The sequence below is a fragment of the Coregonus lavaretus genome, assembly GCF_964263955.1.
Source record: "Coregonus lavaretus genome assembly, chromosome: 20".
NCBI lineage: Eukaryota > Metazoa > Chordata > Actinopteri > Salmoniformes > Salmonidae > Coregonus > Coregonus lavaretus.
The window spans coordinates 15,079,774-15,099,093 of NC_140007.1; the positions used below are offsets into that span (position 1 = coordinate 15,079,774).

Genomic DNA, 19,320 nt, shown 5'->3' on the forward strand with positions numbered 1-19,320 from the left:
ACCGTCAAACATGGAGGTGGAAACATGATGCTTTGGAGTGTTTTTCTGCTAAGGGGACAGGACAACTTCACCGCATCAAAGGGACGATGGACGGGCCATGTTCCATCAAATCTTGGGTGAGAACCTCCTTCCCTCAGCCAGGGCATTGAAAATGGGTCGTGGATGGGTATTCCAGCATGACAATGACCCAAAACACACGGCCAAGGCAACAAAGGAGTGACTCAAGAAGAAGCACATTAAGGTCCTGGAGTGGCCTAGCCAGTCTCCAGACCTTAATCCCATAGAAAATCTGTGGAGGGAGCTGAAGGTTCGAGTTGCCAAACGTCAGCCTCGAAACCTTAATGACTTGGAGAAGATCTGCAAAGAGGAGTGGAACAAAATCCCTCCTGAGATGTGTGCAAACATGGTGGCCAACTACAAGAAACATCTGACCTCTGTGATTGCCAACAAGGGTTTTGCCACCAAGTACTAAGTCATGTTTTGCAGAGGGGTCAAATACTTATTTCCCTCATTAAAATGCAAATCAATTTATAACACTTTTGACATGCGTTTTTCTGGATTTTTTTGTTATTAATCTGTCTCTCACTGTTCAAATAAACCTACCATTAAAATTATAGACTGATGTGTCTTTGTCTTTGTATAGATCATGTCTTTGTCAGTGGGCAAACGTACAAAATCAGCAGGGGATCAAATACTTTTTCCTCCTCACTGTAACAGTACATGGCCATTAAGGCCAGATTTTTCTCCAAGATGTTCAAACGTTCATAGATGACCAGCAGGGTCAAATAATAATCACAGTGGTTGTAGAGGAGTATTGTAAACTGTATACCCCATTCACTCCGAGAGGTTCTTTCATTAGACAGCAAGTCTTACCTCGAAGCGCCTCTCAAAGTTCTGGAACTCAAACATCCTGGCCTGGAATCCCTCAGCCAGAGCACCACCTGAACAAGTAAGGAAAGTGTTTTTTTTTTGCTTGGGTTTTACATCAAATCAAATTGTATTTGTCACATGCGCCGAATACAACAGGTGTAGGCCTTACCATGAAATGCTTACTTACGAGCCCTTAACCAACAACGCAGTTCAAGAAACAGAGTTAAGTAAATATTTACTAAATAAACTAAAGTAAAAAATAAAATAAAAAGTAACAATATAATAACAATAACGAGGCTATATACAGGGGGTACTGAGTTAATGTGCGGGGGTACAGGTTAGTCGAGGTAATTTGTACATGTAGGTAGGTGTAAAGTTACTATGCATAGATAATAGACAGCGAGTAGCAGTAGTGTAAAAACAAAGGGGGGGTATCAATGTAAATAGTCCGGGTGGCCATCTTATTAATTGTTCAGCAGTCTTATGGCTTGGGGGTAGAAGCTGTTAAGGAGCCTTTTGGACCTAGACTTGGCGCTTCGGTACCGCTTGCCGTGCGGTAACAGAGAGAACAGTCTGACTTGGGTGACTGGAGTCTTTGACATCAAGTTGTTTTTCTGTGAATGTCTACCTGTGTGGCTTATAAAGATGTGTATGTGTATTTTATGTGAGGTGTGTGAGCGTATTCATTGGATAGTGTGTGCCAGTGTGTGTCCATTTATCGACAAGTGTGTGTATGTGTGTGTGTACCTGCTTCTGGCATCCCCTGGGCCTTCTGAACACGGGCCTGTAGGACCTCCTTTGCAGACACAAAGAAGATGCGGTCGCTGGCCTGGGCCCGGTCTACCACGCCCAGCTCGTCCACCAGGAAACTGCTGCAGCGGTCCATGTGCTGCCTCCTCACCTGGGGGGGGCACAGAGTGATAGGGAGACCGGGTTCAATAGAGACATTTTCTGTTTACCATCAAACGTCACATTCGAGTGATGTGCGCGCATCGTGACATCAAAAAGCTCTGTAGCAGGATAGCTAACGCTGATGTCAGGACCTTGACAAACTTGCAGTGAGTGAGTGATGACCATGAAAACATGCAAGACTGATGGCTATAGCTATGTTCAACAAGTATATTATTCTTCTGGCTTTATCTAGCTCTATTTGGAATATTTTACCTTGCCTCACTGGCATGCAGTAGGGTTCTGGGTTATCAAACCTCTAATGACATCTGTAGACGATAACCATCCGATTACATGTTTGTTAACTCGCACAAGCTACATTTGAAGTTGCATGTGATCGTATCAACTTCCATGTAAACAAACGTATTTCTGATGCGCACGCAACTTTCCATGACGGGGTCAATCATACACACACACACTAGGAAAAATATACACGTTAGCACAAACCTACAGGCACACGCTCTTCCTTTAACAAGTTGTATTGGCAGACCTCAAATGGTCACATAAAATATGGGACGTTCACTAAGGTCCGGGACGATATCAGTATCGCGAAACTTACTAGTGTCGTGCCAAGGAAACAAACACCAAGCGCTATTAACTTATTTTGGAAAACAGCCCTAATGTTGGAAACAAACATCATTATGTTGTCATCCAGAGTCACATTTATTTATTTTCCAAGCTATAGTACACAATATCTTACATACAGCAGTTTTTTAAAGGACCAAAGAGTTAGGTCTGCTTTGTGTTTTTACTGGCATCGTTACAGCCCTAATGTTCACCCTGACATTTATCTCAAGTGCATAAAGCCAGACTGTCTGAGGGCACAGTCAGTCCCAATTCAGTCTCCTGGCTAATCTCCAGGTGTAGTGTCCTCAGCTCCTGTGTTGGGTTGTATTAAAGCAAACATCTGAAGGGTTTCCCTTGTTGGATGACTCACATAACGGTTTTAAAAGGGATAGTTTACCCAAGTTACCTAATATTTAATAACCCTTGAGCAAGGCACTTAAACCTAATTGCTTCTGTAAGTCTCTCTGGATAAGAGCGGGTTGGGTCTCACGGTGCCTCCCTTTCAGCAATGCACCTGTACTGCCACTGTAGCTCAATTCCAGCTCGCAAAGTTAGCATTTCACCACCTTCTCATTTAACTTCTCAAAGTATTGCCATACAGGACTTCGCTGCTGTCGCTTCCCTGTCTCACTCTCTGAAAATGTTTCCAACTTAACGACGATGACGTGCGGAGCGCTTTATATCCTTGGCAAATCATTTGAAGGATGCATATCTCCTCCTACTAATGTTACAGCATTGTTGCGTTAAGTATTTAATTAAACATTTTCCCTTTATGATAATGATGATCAGGACTTGTTAGTGGCAGCTTTGTGACTAATTCTGTACAAAACATTCAAATACAAATTTCAGTTACAGATTTTTTTTTTTTTTAACGTTAACAATCCCAATTCCTTTTAAACTTCACACCCCTAACCCGGTCACAAAATTCCCTCGGTGGCAAAGGTCCAGATGGATATTGTCATTCATCAGCGTAGTAACCTCACCTCGCAACCTATGTGAAACCAAACTGTTCACGGTTAAAGTGTTGCAGTTTTAAAGCAGATTTCCTGCAATTCTACACATTTTGCCATCAGGCCGAGATTTTCCTGTTTTAAAGCTAATTTACTGCAATTCGGAGGGAAAATCCATGTCTTGTGTGTTTATATGATACCAGTGGTCGAAGGCTGCCCGAGTTCCTACATTTATACACTACCTGTCAAAAGTTAAACAAATCAAAATATATGTTGTATTTGAGATTCTTCAAATAGCCACCCTTTGCCTTGATGACAGCTATGCACACTCTTGGCATTCTCTCAACCAGCTTCACCTGGAATGCTTTTCCAACAGTCTTGAAGGTGTTCCCACATATGCTGAGCACTTGTTGGCTGCTTTTCCTTCACTCTGCCGTCCGACTCTTCCCAAACCATCTCAATTTGGTTGAGGTCGGGGGATTGTGGAGGCCAGGTCATCTGATGCAGCACTCCATCACTCTCCTTCTTGGTAAAATAGCCCTTACACAGCCTGGAGGTGTGTTGGGTCATTGTCCTGTTGAAAAACAAATGACAGTCCCACTAAGCCCAAACCAGATGGGATGGTATGTCGCTGCAGAATGCTGTGGTAGCCATGCTGGTTAAGTGTGCCTTGAATTCTAAATAAATCACAGTGTCACCAGCAAAACACCCCCACACCATAACACCTCCTCCTCCATGCTTTACAGTGGGAAATACACATGCAGAGATCATCCGTTCACCCACACCGCGTCTCACGAAGACACGGCGGTTGAAACCAAAAATCTCAAATTTGGACTCCAGACCAAAGGACACATTTCCACCGGTCTAATGTCCATTGCTCGTGTTTCTTGGCCCAAGCAAGTCTCTTCTTCTTATTGGTGTCCTTTAGTAGTGGTTTCTTTGCAGCAATTCGACCATGAAGGCCTGATTCACGCAGTCTCCTCTGAACAGTTGATGTTGACATGTGTCTGTTGCTTGAACTCTGTGAAGCATTTATTTGGGCTGCAATTTCTGAGGCTGGTAACTAAGTAACTTATCCTCTGCAGCAGAGGTAACTCTGGATCTTCCATTCCTGTGGCGGTACTCATGAGAGCCAGTTTCATCATAGCACTTGATGGTTTTTGTGACTGCACTTGAAGAAACTTTCAAAGTTCTTGAAATGTTCCGTATTGACTGACCTTCATGTAACTTGTTCTTTCACCAAATAGGGCCATCTTCTGTATACCCCACCTACCTTGTCACAACACAACTGATTGGCTCAAACGCATTAAGGAAAGAAATTCCACAAATTAACCTTTAAGAAGGCACACCTGTTAAGTGAAATGCATTCCAGGTGGCTACCTCTTGAAGCTGGTTAAGAGAATGCCAAGAGTGTGCAAAGCTGTCATCAAGGCAAAGGGTGGCATTTTTGAATCTCAAATACAACATATATTTTGATTTGTTTAACACTTTTTTGGTTACTACATGATTCCACATGTGTTATTTCATAGTTTTGATGTCTTCACTATTATTCTACAATGTAGAAAATAGTAAAAATAAAGAAAAACCCTTGAATGAGTAGGTGTTCTAAAACTTTTGACCAGTAGTGTATATATTTTTTGTAGTCAAGACCCGCGGTCTGTATTGACCCATGTCAATATGTCAGTGTATTATTTCTGTTGTTTGGAACAGTGTGTTGTGAAAATGTGATTGTATTAGCCTCCTGTAGCTCAGTTGGTAGAGCATGGCGCTTGCAACGCCAGGGTTGTGGGTTCGATTCCCACGGGGGGCCAGTATGAAAAATGTATGCACTCACTAACTGTAAGTCGCTCTGGATAAGAGTATCTGCTAAATGACTAAAATGTAAATGTAAAAATGTATTATAACACTGTTTTTTAAATGTTTTAAAAGACTCTTGGAAGTCCTAATAAAATTAAATAAGTGTAACCATGACCGCTAATATTAACTCACCTCAGTGTTCCCAGTTTAACCCTGACCGCTAAAGCTAAAACTAACCTCAGTGTAACAATGACTGCTAATGCTAACTCACCTCCTCCATGTACTCCGGCTCCGAGGCAGAGGCATCCCAGCGGTTGTTTAGGATGAAGATGTTTGGACTGGAGAGACGCTCGTTGACCTTGTGGAAGAATGACTTCTCCTGAAAAGAGTAACATTTGTCTATTCAGTATATCCTCAAAAGACATCTTGAATGGCATTTGGCCAACATGCATGTTCGGGCCGAGTGGATTTCTTTCTAGAGTAGAAACATGTCTCTTACCGTCTGCATCAGAGTGGACTCAGAGTTTGCCACCAGGACAAAGACATCGGCATCCAGGCAGAACTTGTCGATCCAGCTGTCCAGCTCCGTCGTGACGTCAATACCGGGGCTGTAGGAGCAGAAATATGGGATGACTTAAGGTCACAAGGCCACAGTAGAAACTATACTGAACAAAAATAAACGCAACATGCAACAATTTCAAAGAGTTTACTGAGTTACAGTTCATATAAGGAAATCAGTCAATTGAAATAAATAAATTAGGCCCTAATCTATGGATTTCACATGACAGGGAACATAGATATGCATCTGTTGGTCACATATACCTTAAAAAAAAAAAAGAGTTAGGGGCATGATCAGAGAACCAGTCAGTATCTGGTGTGACCATTTGCCTCATGTGGCGGGACATCTCCTTCGCATAGAGTTGATCAGGCTGTTGATTGTGGCCTGTGGAATGTTGTCCCACTCCTCTTCAATGGCTGTGCGAAGTTGCTGGATATTGGCAGGAACTCAAACACACTGTCGTACCCATCAATCCAGAGCATCCCAAACATGCTCAACGGGTGACATGTCTGGTGAGTATGCAGGCCATGGAAGAACTGGGATATTTTTAGCTTCCAGGAATTGTGTACAGATCCTTGCGACATGGGGCCGTGCATTATCATGCTGAAACATGAGGTGATGGTGGCGGATGAATGGCACGACAATGGGCCTCTGGATCTTGTCACGGTATCTCTGTGCATTCAAATTGCCATCGATAAAATGCAATTGTGTTTGTTGTCCGTAGCTTGTGCCTGCCCATACCATAACCCCACCACCACGGGGCACTCGTTCATAACATTGACATCAGCAAACTGCTCGCCCACACGACGCCATACACATGGTTTGCGGTTGGAAGTACTGCCAAATTCTCTAATCTCTAATTCTCCTCCATTGGAGGCAGCTTATGGTAGAGAAATTAACATTCAATTCTCTGGCAACAGCTCTGGTGGATATTCCGGCAGTCAGCATGCCAATTGCACGCTCCCTCAAAACTTGAGACATCTGTGGCATTGTGTTGTGTGACAAAACTGCACAAGGTGCACCTGTGTAATGATCATGCTGTTTAATCAGCTTATTGATATGCCACACCTGTCAGGTGGATGGATTATCTTGGCAAAGTAGAAATGCTCACTAACTGTGATGTAAACAAACTTGTGCACAAAATTTGAGATATATAAGCTTTTTGTGCTTATGGAACATTACTGTAATCTTTTATTTCAGCTCATGAAACATGGGACCAACACTTTACTTGTTGCGTTTATATTTTTGTTCAGTGTATGAGGACATTGTCGTTTGTAGAAGAGGAGTATACATACAAAGATTAGGGGCGAAGTGTATCAACCCCATAGCACTTCTAGAGGACCCCTGGTGAAAGAACTGAATGCGAGAAGGGAATGGTCTACCTGATCCTTTTAGATTTATGTGTGTGTGATGCATGTGTGGTGTGTGTTGCTCTCACCTGTCCACCAGCACCAGGTCGTCCCTGAGCAGGGCACACTTGGCTTTGGGCCACATGACACACACCAGGCTTCCTGCATCCAGGTCCTCATCCTGATGTAGAGCATGGGCTAGCTGGTTCACCGTCTGAGAGACAGTGAGCGAGACAGAGAAAGATAAGTGATAGAGCAAGAGAGAGACAAACTAACTCGTTGTGTTCACATTTGAACTTTGACTCCATTTGATTTCAAAATAAAATGTATATATGAGTAACTGTAATAAAAAGGACAGATTACTAGGAAGGAAATATATTGGCATGTGTCCCCATTTAAACCCATAGCAACGATACAATGATGACATTACACATTCCATAGAGATAAGGATTCTAGGGAAAAAGGTTGCATCAAAAAGGTTACTCATCATCTGTGCCAACAAATTAATTAGCCAAGCAGAGGTTTTTCCTATGAGCAGAGCGGAGGTCTGAGTTGATCATTAGCCAGCGGAAACGACCGGCTATCTGGGGTCTAGTCCCCATGGGGGAGAGGAGAGGCCTGGGAAAGCTGTTAGCAGCCAGCATGCTTCACCCAGACCTACATACAGCTGGAATGCCAACACGTGATAAAAGCGGCTGAGAGCATTCGGGGTTGCTGGTGTTTTGTTGATTCTGTTGCTATGTTTGGACACGTGGGTCGGTAACAGATTTGATCGAGATGCATATCATAGGCGTGCAGCCATATCTGGGTCATACACTATCGACAACAGGGAAGGGGACAATTCTGAGCTCCTTTATGTGACACATTGCAACAACATTTCGATATGGACTTAAAGTACAATAAAAAGTTACTGTGATTCTGGTATTTTAAGGAATAACATAACCTTGATAAGAAGTAGCTTAAATTGAAGAAAATAAATATTCCATTAAGAGATTTCTACTTTCCCCAAGAGACAAAGGTGTGGTACTCGTTAAACTGTGGTGCAACTGGTTAAGCGAGGTTGCTTGTTGAGTACAATTAAAAATAGGTGCTGGATAGCCAGTGAGTCATGGTTTTAACGGAGGACAATTGGTTTAACGGCCCACCCACCGTTCACTGAATAAGGCAACGGCTAAACAGAAAGCCACTGTGACAGATCTCTGCCTTGATCTTTTGTAGGACAAACAGAACTGTATTTATACAGTAGAGACAATTACAAGCCCCCTGTGTATCACTCCTGTTTACTGCTGTTATACTTAGATGTGCATTGCATCACAGTAATTACAATGCCTAATCTAAAATGGGCTTGAGAGATTAACACATCAAAAGGTTGAGAGCATGTTCTTGTCTCAACAAACTGAACTCAGCAAAAATAGAAACGTCCTCTCACTGTCAACTGCGTTTATTTTCAGCAAACGTGTAAATATTTGTATGAACATAACAAGATTCAACAACAGACATAAACTGAACAAGTTCCACAGACATGTGACTAACAGAAATTGAATAATGTGTCCCTGAACAAAGGGGGGGGTCCAAATTAAAAGTAACAGTCAGTATCTGGTGTGGCCACCAGCTGCATTAAGTACTGCAGTGGATCTCCTCCTCATGGACTGCACCAGATATGCCAGTTCTTGCTGTGAGATGTTAGCCCACTCTTCCACCAAGGCACCTGCAAGTTCCCAGACATTTCTGGGGGGAATGGCCCTAGCCCTCACCCTCCGATCCAACAGGTCCCAGACGTGCTCAATGGGATTGAGATCCGGGCTCGTCGCTGGCCATGGCAGAACACTGACATTCCTGTCTTGCAGGAAATCACACACAGAACGAGCAGTATGGCTGGTGGCATTGTCATGCTGGAGGGTCATGTCAGGATGAGCCTGCAGGAAGGGTACCACATGAGGGAGGAGGATGTCTTCCCTGTAACGCACAGCGTTGAGATTGTCTGCAATGACAACAAGCTCAGTCCGATGATGCTGTGACACACCGCCCCAGACCATGACGTACCCTCCACCTCCAAATCGATCCCGCTCCAGAGTACAGGCCTCGGTGTAACGCTCATTCCTTCGACGATAAACGCGAATGCGACCATCACCCCTGGTGAGACAAAACCGTGACTCGTCAGTGAAGAGCACTTTTTGCCAGTCCTGTCTGGTCCAGCGACGGTGGTTTTGTGCCCATAGGCGACGTTGTTGCCGGTGATGTCTGGTGAGGACCTGCCTTACAACAGGCCTACAAGCCCTCAGTCCAGCCTCTCAGCCTATTGCGGACAGTCTGAGCACTGATGGAGGGATTGTGCGTTCCTGGAGTAACTCGGGCAGTTGTTGTTGCCATCCTGTACCTGTGCCGCAGGTGTGATGTTAGGATGTACCGATCCTGTGCAGGTGTTGTTACGCGTGGTCTGCCACTGCAAGGACGATCAGCTGTCCGTCCTGTCTCCCTGTAGAGCTGTATTAGGCGTCTCACAGTACGGACATTGCAATTTATTGCCCTGGTCACATCTGCAGTCCTCATGCCTCCTTGCAGCATGCCTAAGGCACGTTCACGCAGATGAGCAGGGACGCTGGACATCTTTCTTTTGGTGTTTTTCAGAGTCAGTAGAAAGGCCTCTTTAGTGTCCTCATAACTGTGACCTTAATTGCCTACCGTCTGTAAGCTGTTAGTGTCTTAACGACCGTTCCACAGGTGCATGTTCATTAATTGTTTATGGTTCATTGAACAAGTATGGGAAACAGAGTTTAAACCCTTTACAATGAAGATGTGTGAAGTTATTTGGATTTTTATCTTTGAAAGACAAGGTCCTGAAAAGGGGACATTTATTTTTTTGCTGAGTTTACATTCAATTTAAATCTAAACTTACTCTAAAGGATGTTTGTGTTATGCTAAGCAAACCCTGAGGAAGGCACAGTGCCGAAACTTTTGCACCTCGCAAACGTATTGGGTGTGTATAGTTAGTGTGCTAAGTGTCCAGTGCAGTCTTCCAAGTTGCAGTATCTAACTATAAAGGAGATTTAAGTAATGTCTTGTTTTTTTACCTCTAATTAATTTTATTCAAAAAAGGAAACACTTGTCCATGTTGCTTTTTTAAGTTTCTCTAATCTCGTGTGGAGGTACTGACTTTGATGCTCTTCTTCTCCTCTGATCCCTCTGTGAGCAGGAAGGACTCGTTGCCGTCGGTCCCCTCCACCTGCAGGAAACAGTTGGTGGTATGTCCTATCCCAGAGGGGAGCACCTTATCACACAGCATGGCGTTGATCACCGAGCTCTTCCCGTTACTCGTCCTATAAGGTAGAACACACTGTTGAGTGAGGAACATTTAACACAGGTCTAGAGCGTTTTCAATAAATTTGCAGTAATCCGACCCATTTCTGACAGACAAAATTGATTTTGTGATTCATTGACAAATTAACAGCGGCGAATACATGCAGCTTCCGAACTCCAATGACTGGTGGTGGCATTGCCAGTGTTCATTATGCAGTGGAGGGAACATACCTTCCGAAGAAGACACACTTCATGTGTCTGCGTGCCAGCACCTCTCCGATCCCTGCCACCTTGGACAGGTAACCGTGCACCTCCTGCACCTGCTCCTCTGTAGTGACCGGGTCCAGCTCCTCATTCCTATACGTGTCTGTGAGAGGTAGAAAAATCACACACAACCATTGTAAACCCTTGGGAACTACAACATTTGGCAGTAATACATTGTAATCAACCCTATGACCCAAACTTGAGCCAGAAAATTCACTTAGTGAATGACATGTGGGTGTTGAGTGCCAAAGACAGACGGAATAATATTTTAGTTGTACTCCAGACAGTACAGTAATGTTTGGACTGCAAGCTGGCTGCCAATAGCATAGGCAAGTGTTTGTCAATTTCACACCACAAAACATTGTGCTTTTCATTGGTGTAAAGACGTAAAAGAAAGCCAGCTTTATCGACCAAAACTTGTGGCAAGGTGGAAGACTAGAAGCTACCTTCCAGAAAGGATGAGCTTTCTTTGATGTATGCGGCCAGCTGCTCGAAGATGCCGTTGATTTTCTTCTTGGCCGTGACAAAGTGTTTGAGCGGGCTGGCGTTCACCTCCGCCATGAGTCTTTTGTCCTTCTTGCCAATAGCGTTGGTGTTAGGTCGCGTGAAAACCAGAGACATTGCACTGAAAAAGAGACAAAATGTGTATTACTGAGAACAGATCTTGAAAATGAAAAGAGGATGAAATCATCTATGCTGTAACTAATGTGTCGCTTCCTCTGAAACTCTGACGGCATTGAAAGGATAGGCTAAGCGAGCGTCTAATCCCAACTGAAAGTTCAAAACCCAGAGTGAAAATATAAAGCCAACTCCTTATCATATTCCAGTTGATAAGGTCTTAAAAAATATAATAACATGTTACGTGATTAGGCTAAATTCTTAGCCTACCTGCTGTAAAATACAAAATTGTAGAAGGCATTCGAAGTGTTTCGACAGTGAAAACGGAAGGAATGAGAAGACACCTTACAAGTCAAATAGTAGCATGACAATGGCTTACCTTTCAATAAAGGAAACTAAACTTCATTAACTGAAACCTATTAAAAACATAAGCTACATTGTTCATTGGGAAGTCAAATGTAGAGTAGAACGGTCCTTTGAATGCCAGCTGCTAATAGGAAAAATGCTGCTCTGTCCAAAATGGTGAAGATGTAAACAATACACATTCACCCTCCTGTTAGCATCCCACAGAATGGAAACCAGGATGTTTCTAGATCCCTTTTCAGATAGTAAGCCTAGGCTATAGGCAAATGTCCATTGTAAACTTTCTTTACAGTTTACTTTTTAAGGAGACTGTTTTAGATTTGGGTACTATATACAGTACCCATCAAGAGTTTGGACACACCTACTCCAGGGTGTTTCTTTATTTTATACATTGAAATAAAACTATGAAATAACAAATTTGGAATCATGTAGTAACCAGAAAAGTGTTAAATCAAAATATATGTTATATTTGAGATTCTTCAAAGAAGCCACCCTTTGCCTTGATGACAGCTTTACACACCCTTGGCATTCTCTCAACCAGCTTCATGAGGTTGTCACCTGGAATGCATTTCAATTAACAGGTGTGCCTTCTTAAAAGTTAATTTGTGGAATTGATGTGTTTGAGCCAATCAGTTGTGTTGTGACAAGTTAGGGTTGGTATACAGAAGATAGCCCTATTTGGTAAAATACCAAGTCCATATTATGGCAAGAACAGCTCAAATAAGCAAAGGGAAACAACAGTCCATCATTACTATAAGACATGAAGTTCAGTCAATACGGAAAATGTAAAGAACTTTGAAAGTCTCTTCAAGTGCAGTCGCAAAAGCCATCAAGCGCTATGATGAAACTAGCTCATGAGGACCCCCACAGGAAAGGAAGACCCAGAGTTACCTCTGCTGCAGAGGACAGGTTCATTTGTCACCCGCCTCAGAAATCGGCAATTAACTGCACCTCAGATTGTAGCCCAAATAAATGTTTCACAGAGTTAAAGTAACAGAAACATCTCAACATCAAATGTTCAGAGGAGACTGCGTGAATCAGGCCTTCATGGTAGAATTGCTGCAAAGAAACCACTACTAAAGGACACCAATAAGAAGAAGAGACTTGATTGGGCCAAGAAATGAGAAATGGACATTAGACTGGTGGAAATCTGTCCTTTGGTCTGATGAGTCCAAATTTGAGATTTTTGGTTCCAACCGCCATGTCTTTGTGAGACGCAGATTAGGTGAACGGATGATCTCCGTATGTGTGGTTCCCACCGTGAAGCATGGAGGAGGTGGTGTGATGATGCTTCGCTGGTGACACTGTCAGTGATTTATTTAGAATTCAAGGCACATTTAACCAGCATGCCTACCAAAGCATTCTGCAGCGATACACCATCCCATCTGGTTTGCACTTAGTGGGACTATCATTTGTTTTTCAACAGGACAATGACCCAACACACCTCCAGGCTATGTAAGGTCTATTTGACCAAGAAGGAGAGTGATGAAGTGCTGCATCAGATGACCAGGCCTCCACAATCACCCGACCTTAACCCAATTGAGATGGTTTAGGATGAGTTGGACCGCAGAGTGAAGGAAAAGCAGCCAACAAGTGCTCAGCATATGTGGGAACTCCTTCAAGACTGTTGGAAAAGCATTCCAGAAGACTACCTCAAGAAGCTGGTTGAGAGAATGCCAAGACTGTGCAAAGCTGTCATCAAGGCAAAGGGTGCCTACTTTGAAGAATCTCAAATATAAAATATGTTATTTAACACTTTTTTGGTTACTACATGATTCCATATGTGTTATTTCATAGTTTTAATGTCTTCACTATTATTCTATAATGTAGAAAATAGTAAAAATAAAGAAAAACCCTGGAATGAGTATGTGTCCAAACTTTTGAATGGTACTGTATGTATGTATGTATGTATGTATGTATGAATATATATACACAGTACCTTCAGAAAGTATTCAGACCCCTTGACTTTTTCCACTTTGTTACGTTACAGCCTTAATTCTAAAATGGATTAAATAAAACAATTTCCTCTGAAATCTACACACAATAACCCTATAATGACAAAGCGAAAACAGGTTTTTAGAAATGTTTGCAAATTTATAAAAAACAAAAAACAGAAATACCTTATTTACATAAGTATTCAGACCCTTTGCTATGAGACTCGAAATTGAGCTCAGGTGCATCCTTTTTCCATTGATCATCCTTGAGATTTTTCAACAACTTGATTGGAGTCCGACTGTGGTAAATTCAATTGATTGGACATGATTTGGAAAAGGCACACACCAGAGCAAAAACCAAGCCATTAGATCAAAGGAATTGTCCGTAGAGCTCCCAGACAGGATTGTGTCGAGGCACAAATCTGGGGAAGGGTACCAAAACATTTCTGCAGCATAAAAGATCCAAGAACACAGTGGCCTCCATCATTCATAAATGGAAGAAGTTTGGAACCACCAAGACTCTTCATAGAGCTGGACGTCCAGCCAAATTGAGCAATCGGGGGAGAAGGGTCTTGGTCAGGGAGGTGACCAAGAACCCGATGGTCACTGACAGAGCTCTAGAGTTCCTCTGTGGAGATTGGAGAACCTTCCAGAAGGACAACCATCTCTGCAGCACTCCACCAATCAGGCCTTTATGGTAGAGTGGCTTCCGTCTGGCCACTCTACCAAAAAGGCCTGATTGGTGGAGTGCTGCAGAGATGGTTGTCCTTCTGGAAGATTCTCCAATCTCCACAGAGGAACTCTAGAGCTCTGTCAGTGACCATCGGGTTCTTGGTCACCTCCCTGGACAAGACCCTTCTCCCCCGATTGCTCAATTTGGCCGGACGTCCAGCTCTATGCCTCAGTAAAAGGCACATGACAGCCCGCTTGGAGTTTGCCAAAAGGCACCTAAAGACTCTCAGACCATCAGAAACAAGATTCTCTGGTCTGATGAAACCAAGATTGAACTCTTTGGCCTGAATGCCAAGCGTCACATCTGGAGGAAACCTGGCACCATCCCTACGGTGAAGCATGGTGGTGGCAGCATCATGCTGTGGGAATGTTTTTCAGCGGCAGGGAATGGGAGACTAGTCATCGAGGCAAAGCTGAACGGAGCAAAGTACAGAGAGATCCTTGATGAAAACCTGATCCAGAGCGCTCAAGACCTCAGAGTGGGGCGAAGGTTCACCTTCCAACAGGACAACGACCCTAAGCACACAGCCAAGACAACGCAGGAGTGGCTTCGGGACAATTCTCTGAATGTCCTTGAGTGGCCCAGCCAAAGCCCGGACTTGAACCCGATCGAACATCTCTGGAGAGACCTGAAAATAGCTGCGCATTAATGTTCCCCATCCAACCTGACAGAGCTTGAGAGGATCTGCAGAGAAGAATGGGAGAAACTCCCCAAATACAGGTGTGCCAAGCTTGTAGCGTCATACCCAAGAAAACTTGATGCTGTAATCGCTGCCAAAGGTGCTTCAACAAAGTACTGAGTAAAGGGTCTGAATACTTATGTAAATGTGATATTTCAGTTTATTTTTTATTTTTTTATATATATATATATATTAGCAAAAATCTCTACAAACCAGTTTTTGCTTTGTCATTATGGGGTATTGTGTGTAGATTGAGGGGGGGGGGGGGGATTCAATCCATTTTAGAATAAGGCTGTAACCTAACAAGATGTGGAAAAGGTCAAGGGGTCTGAATACAATCCGAAGGCACTATATAGACTGAATATTTTTTAGGAAGCTGAACGACATGCACGTAACACACCTCATTATCAGAGGACATAATTACACAGGAGAAAAATCAACTTCAGAATGAAAACCAGCTAGAATAGCTTGAATAGAACCAGTTTAGTTTCCATAAACATTCATGTTGACAAACAATAGGCTAATGGTCATTCAACTGACTTAACTAGTGCTTTTAAAAAAAATCAATACAGTTACATAGCGGGATATTATTTTGAACGCTATATCGCAATATAATTTTTGCGCTAGTTGGCTGAAACTGCATCAAAACGCCAGTATTTTACCTTCATAACTTGTTCTCCATCTTTTTAAATAGTGAGCCAATTTGTTTTCAGCACTTTTATTTCCATGACTGATCAAAACTCATTTTCTCTCTAGACCCTCTGGGTAATTCCACGTTAAGAGTGATGCTCCGACTCAGATTTTTCACTTTACAATGTATTTCAGTGCAAATGCAAAGTTTGGTAACAGAATGATGGCACCAAAAGCACAAACTGTCATTAATTTACCAAACTATGCATCTGTACTGTTCTTCAAGTAAAATGTGTTTGTAAAATTCTGTGGAAATTGTTAAAAGTAGTCCTTGTGCATTTAACTTCCTATTGGTTGTTATGTTTATTAATTGTTTTACTTTGCAATCATTGGTTTTTGTTTGGCATACATTTTAAAGTGAATAATCTGAGTCTCATCGTCACTTTTTTACCGTGGAATTGGCCCTCTGCAGCAGACATATGGTGAGCAATATGTTTGGAACATCAAATCGCAATAGGCCTACATATGGTATCGGCACCTAAGTATCGTGATAATGTCATATCGTGAGGTCCCTGGCAATTCCCAGCCATAGTTTTAATCTAAACTAATGACATTGTCATATAGCCTATATTACTCATTCAGTAGCCTAGTCAATCACACAACCATCATAAACAAATCTCAACCAGGTTCATTTGACTTCCTAATAGATATAAAAAGATAATGCATCTTATATCAAACCATTTTTGTAGTCCTAGAGACAGAGACAGTATAGGCCTACAGGTCTAAGCCAAAAAGCACATGCACTGGTACGTGCTCTGCAGGATTGCCAGACTTTACAGCCAATTGACTGTCACCATCAGTGCTTGGCACCAGGTTCCTAGTGTCAGGTGTCAGCCTAGCAAAAGCCTTAGACATTGCCATCTGATAACCTACCAAAACTCCATGGTAATCTGTGATTAGAGTGCATGAGTGAGTTAGCTACAACTCATGATATTCAACAAAACCTTTTATTTTTCATATTGTAGTGTTTACATCAGCAAGCATTGCATCAAATCATGATATCGAACAGGATCTTAGAGTGCACTCTTAATAACGATAGTAAAGATTTCAATGCACAGAAACTTAATTTATTATTGTTCAATATGATCCTAATCCTACCCAACCCTAGTGACTCAGCTAATGAGTATTCAACAGAGAGAGCAGCTCTGTGAGTCACCTTCAGTAGGCCTACACTGTAAGGACAAGCATGATTTGCTTTTGGCAGCTGTCCCCATTCCCCATGTCAGACAGCCGTGGTTCACATGGACTACTGCCCTGTCAGTAATGGCAAAGCTCAAGCATATTGTAGCCCATGTAAAATTCAGATGTCTTTTTCAGCCATAGCCTATTATTTGCAGTCAATTCTCAATTGGATTCTACAAAAACATTTGCAGTCACGTTTTCAAGATATTGTACTTTCAAGAAGCAAAGCGTCACCGCCACCTCATCAATTGGTAGAGCATGGCGCTTGTAACGCCAGGGTAGTGGGTTCGATCCCCGGGACCACCCATACATAAAAATGTATGCACACATGACTAAGTCGCTTTGGATAAAAGCATCTGCTAAATGGCATATTATTATCATCATGATGATGCAAAATGAATCATATGGTGCATTTTGCATCATCATGGTGATGTGGCCGTTGACACTTTGCTTCTTAAAAGTCCAATAACTTGAAAATGTGACTGCTGACATGCAAAACATTTTGGGACTGTATCAACTGTTGACTAATTTAAAAAATACTAAAAGATAGTTTGAGTGGATTTTCCCTTTAATGCCGCTTTCAAGACAACTCAGAAACTGAAAATCCCGACTTGGAAACTCAGATGAATTTGCTCAGTTTCCCACTTCGAAAATATCAGAATCAAACAATAGGAAGTTATATGTCAAAAAGATATGCACATTTTAACTCAGAGGTTCCTAGTTGTCTTGAAAGGACCAATCACCTTATCTGGTGTATGTACAATCTGTATCCAACTGCTTGACTGTGTGCATAAGCACCACTCCCCCTGGCTATGCAAAAAACACATTTACATTTCACACCACATACTTGTGCAGGTTACACACTTGTACATATGTGAAACAGGACAACTATAAGCGGACCCTATTTTACCTTTGACCTTTTGTGTAAAGAGTAGCCAAATTCCCATTAAAAGCGATTCAGCATTGAGTAAAACAGAAGGTAGGTGCCACTTACCTTACCTACTTGTTAGATCAACCTTCTGGGTATATATTATCTAATGTTACTTTATCTAGTTAGCGAGACAAGAACTTGACCGTGACCATTCACCTACATTTCGCAAGAGACTCAGCTGAGGCTGCAGTGGACAAGCTAGCTACCTTAACGTTACCGCAGTGACCTAAGGGATAATCCACCCTAGAAATTAAACGTGTTACGTCATCATGATAAGGTTATCATGACTGGAGATAGGGGATAACAAATTGTCTAGATAGAACACATCCATCCTTCTATATCGTCATGATAAAGTATATATTTCGCCGACATGGGCTAAAACGAAACAGCTCAGTCTTTCCTTCAAGTACCATCACGCAACGGGATTTTCGGTTTCTGTCTCGTCCTACTCGCCCTGTTTGTTTCTGTGGGGAAAGGGCCGTTGGCGTTGCGAAAACTGGAACCACGTTGAAAATTGTGAAATGTTATAGCTAGCTAACAATTTCACATGCGGATATTGACTTTGGTATTATTGTGGGTAGCTAGCTACGTTTGCATAGTCTGTGTACCGGTCTTTTAGCTAACATTCCACTACTTGCCACTCCTGACTGTCATTTGCCAAAGACTGGCTAATGGCAGTTAACGGTAGTTAGCTACTGTTAACTGACAACGCGTGACATTTGCGCTGGTTTTACACGTTTTTCTCTGACTTTGGACATTACATAGCTAGCTAAAGAGTTAGCTAGAAGGCTCTGATGCTTCACGTTGTCTCACGTGAATGTAACAACGTTAGCCAGCTAGCTAACATTAGCCAACGAACGTTAGCTAGATAAATCTTACCACGAAAGGGTGGACTGATTTATAACCAGTTTTCTTGCATCTTGGTCCTTTGATTAAAGCAATTAATATTTACTAAAATGTTACAAAATCTAGTTAGTTAGCTGTTTTCTCCGACCTAGCCAATGAATGTAAATTTGGTAATTTTCACGTCCTCCTCCTTGATTAGAGTTTTGTGGTGGTTGACAATTACAGCAATGGCACATTATCGCCACCTACTGGAGTGGAGTGTAACTATGGCCTAACTAATGTCACTGGAAATAGATCAATCAATCATTAAACATAAACGTGGGTATACAGAAAGAAGAGTTACGCAAATAAAACAAAAATATCGATAAATCAACACATTTGGAAATAATTCCAGATAAAGAAACCATATAGGCCTTGTGTCTCGAGACAATACTTTGTGGCTTTAGAGTAAAATAAATAAATAAACTAGTAAGATCTATCAACAAATAATTCCAGAAATATGTATGGAAATAGATTGATCAATAAAAAAACTATAATCACTATAACGACAACACATCAGTTGAAATGTCACAACAGCAAAAAAGTCACACAGCCTAAACGCTCTGTGGTGAAGTTTCCCCAAGATCTAGGATTATCTTCCCCTCCCCCAATCCATTAGTGGGGAAAATGCAACACTGACCCAAGATCAGCATCTAAGCCTATGGGCAACTTCACCCTACCCCAGCCTAAACAGCAGCTGCTGT

At 42.3% G+C, this 19,320-nt stretch overlaps 1 protein-coding gene across 2 annotated transcripts in view; it reads right to left on the bottom strand.

Moving 5' to 3' along the window:
- Nucleotides 1–18,806, bottom strand: part of mfn2 (mitofusin 2) — a 28,493-nt gene extending 9,687 nt beyond the window's left edge. The window contains exons 1-9 of one of the 2 annotated variants that reach the window (XM_084184828.1): nucleotides 18,611–18,806; nucleotides 11,048–11,226; nucleotides 10,569–10,704; nucleotides 10,195–10,357; nucleotides 7,130–7,254; nucleotides 5,632–5,740; nucleotides 5,404–5,511; nucleotides 1,618–1,771; nucleotides 874–941 (exon numbers count right to left, since the gene is read on the bottom strand). In XM_084184828.1, coding sequence (XP_084040954.1) covers nucleotides 874–941; nucleotides 1,618–1,771; nucleotides 5,404–5,511; nucleotides 5,632–5,740; nucleotides 7,130–7,254; nucleotides 10,195–10,357; nucleotides 10,569–10,704; nucleotides 11,048–11,222 — 1,038 coding nt within the window. In that variant the 5' untranslated portion in view covers nucleotides 11,223–11,226; nucleotides 18,611–18,806. Of the gene's footprint in view, nucleotides 1–873; nucleotides 942–1,617; nucleotides 1,772–5,403; nucleotides 5,512–5,631; nucleotides 5,741–7,129; nucleotides 7,255–10,194; nucleotides 10,358–10,568; nucleotides 10,705–11,047; nucleotides 11,227–17,794; nucleotides 18,544–18,610 lie in introns of those variants that run through there. The other variant, XM_084184829.1, reaches the window with a different exon arrangement.
- Nucleotides 18,807–19,320: the final 514 nt, after the last annotated feature.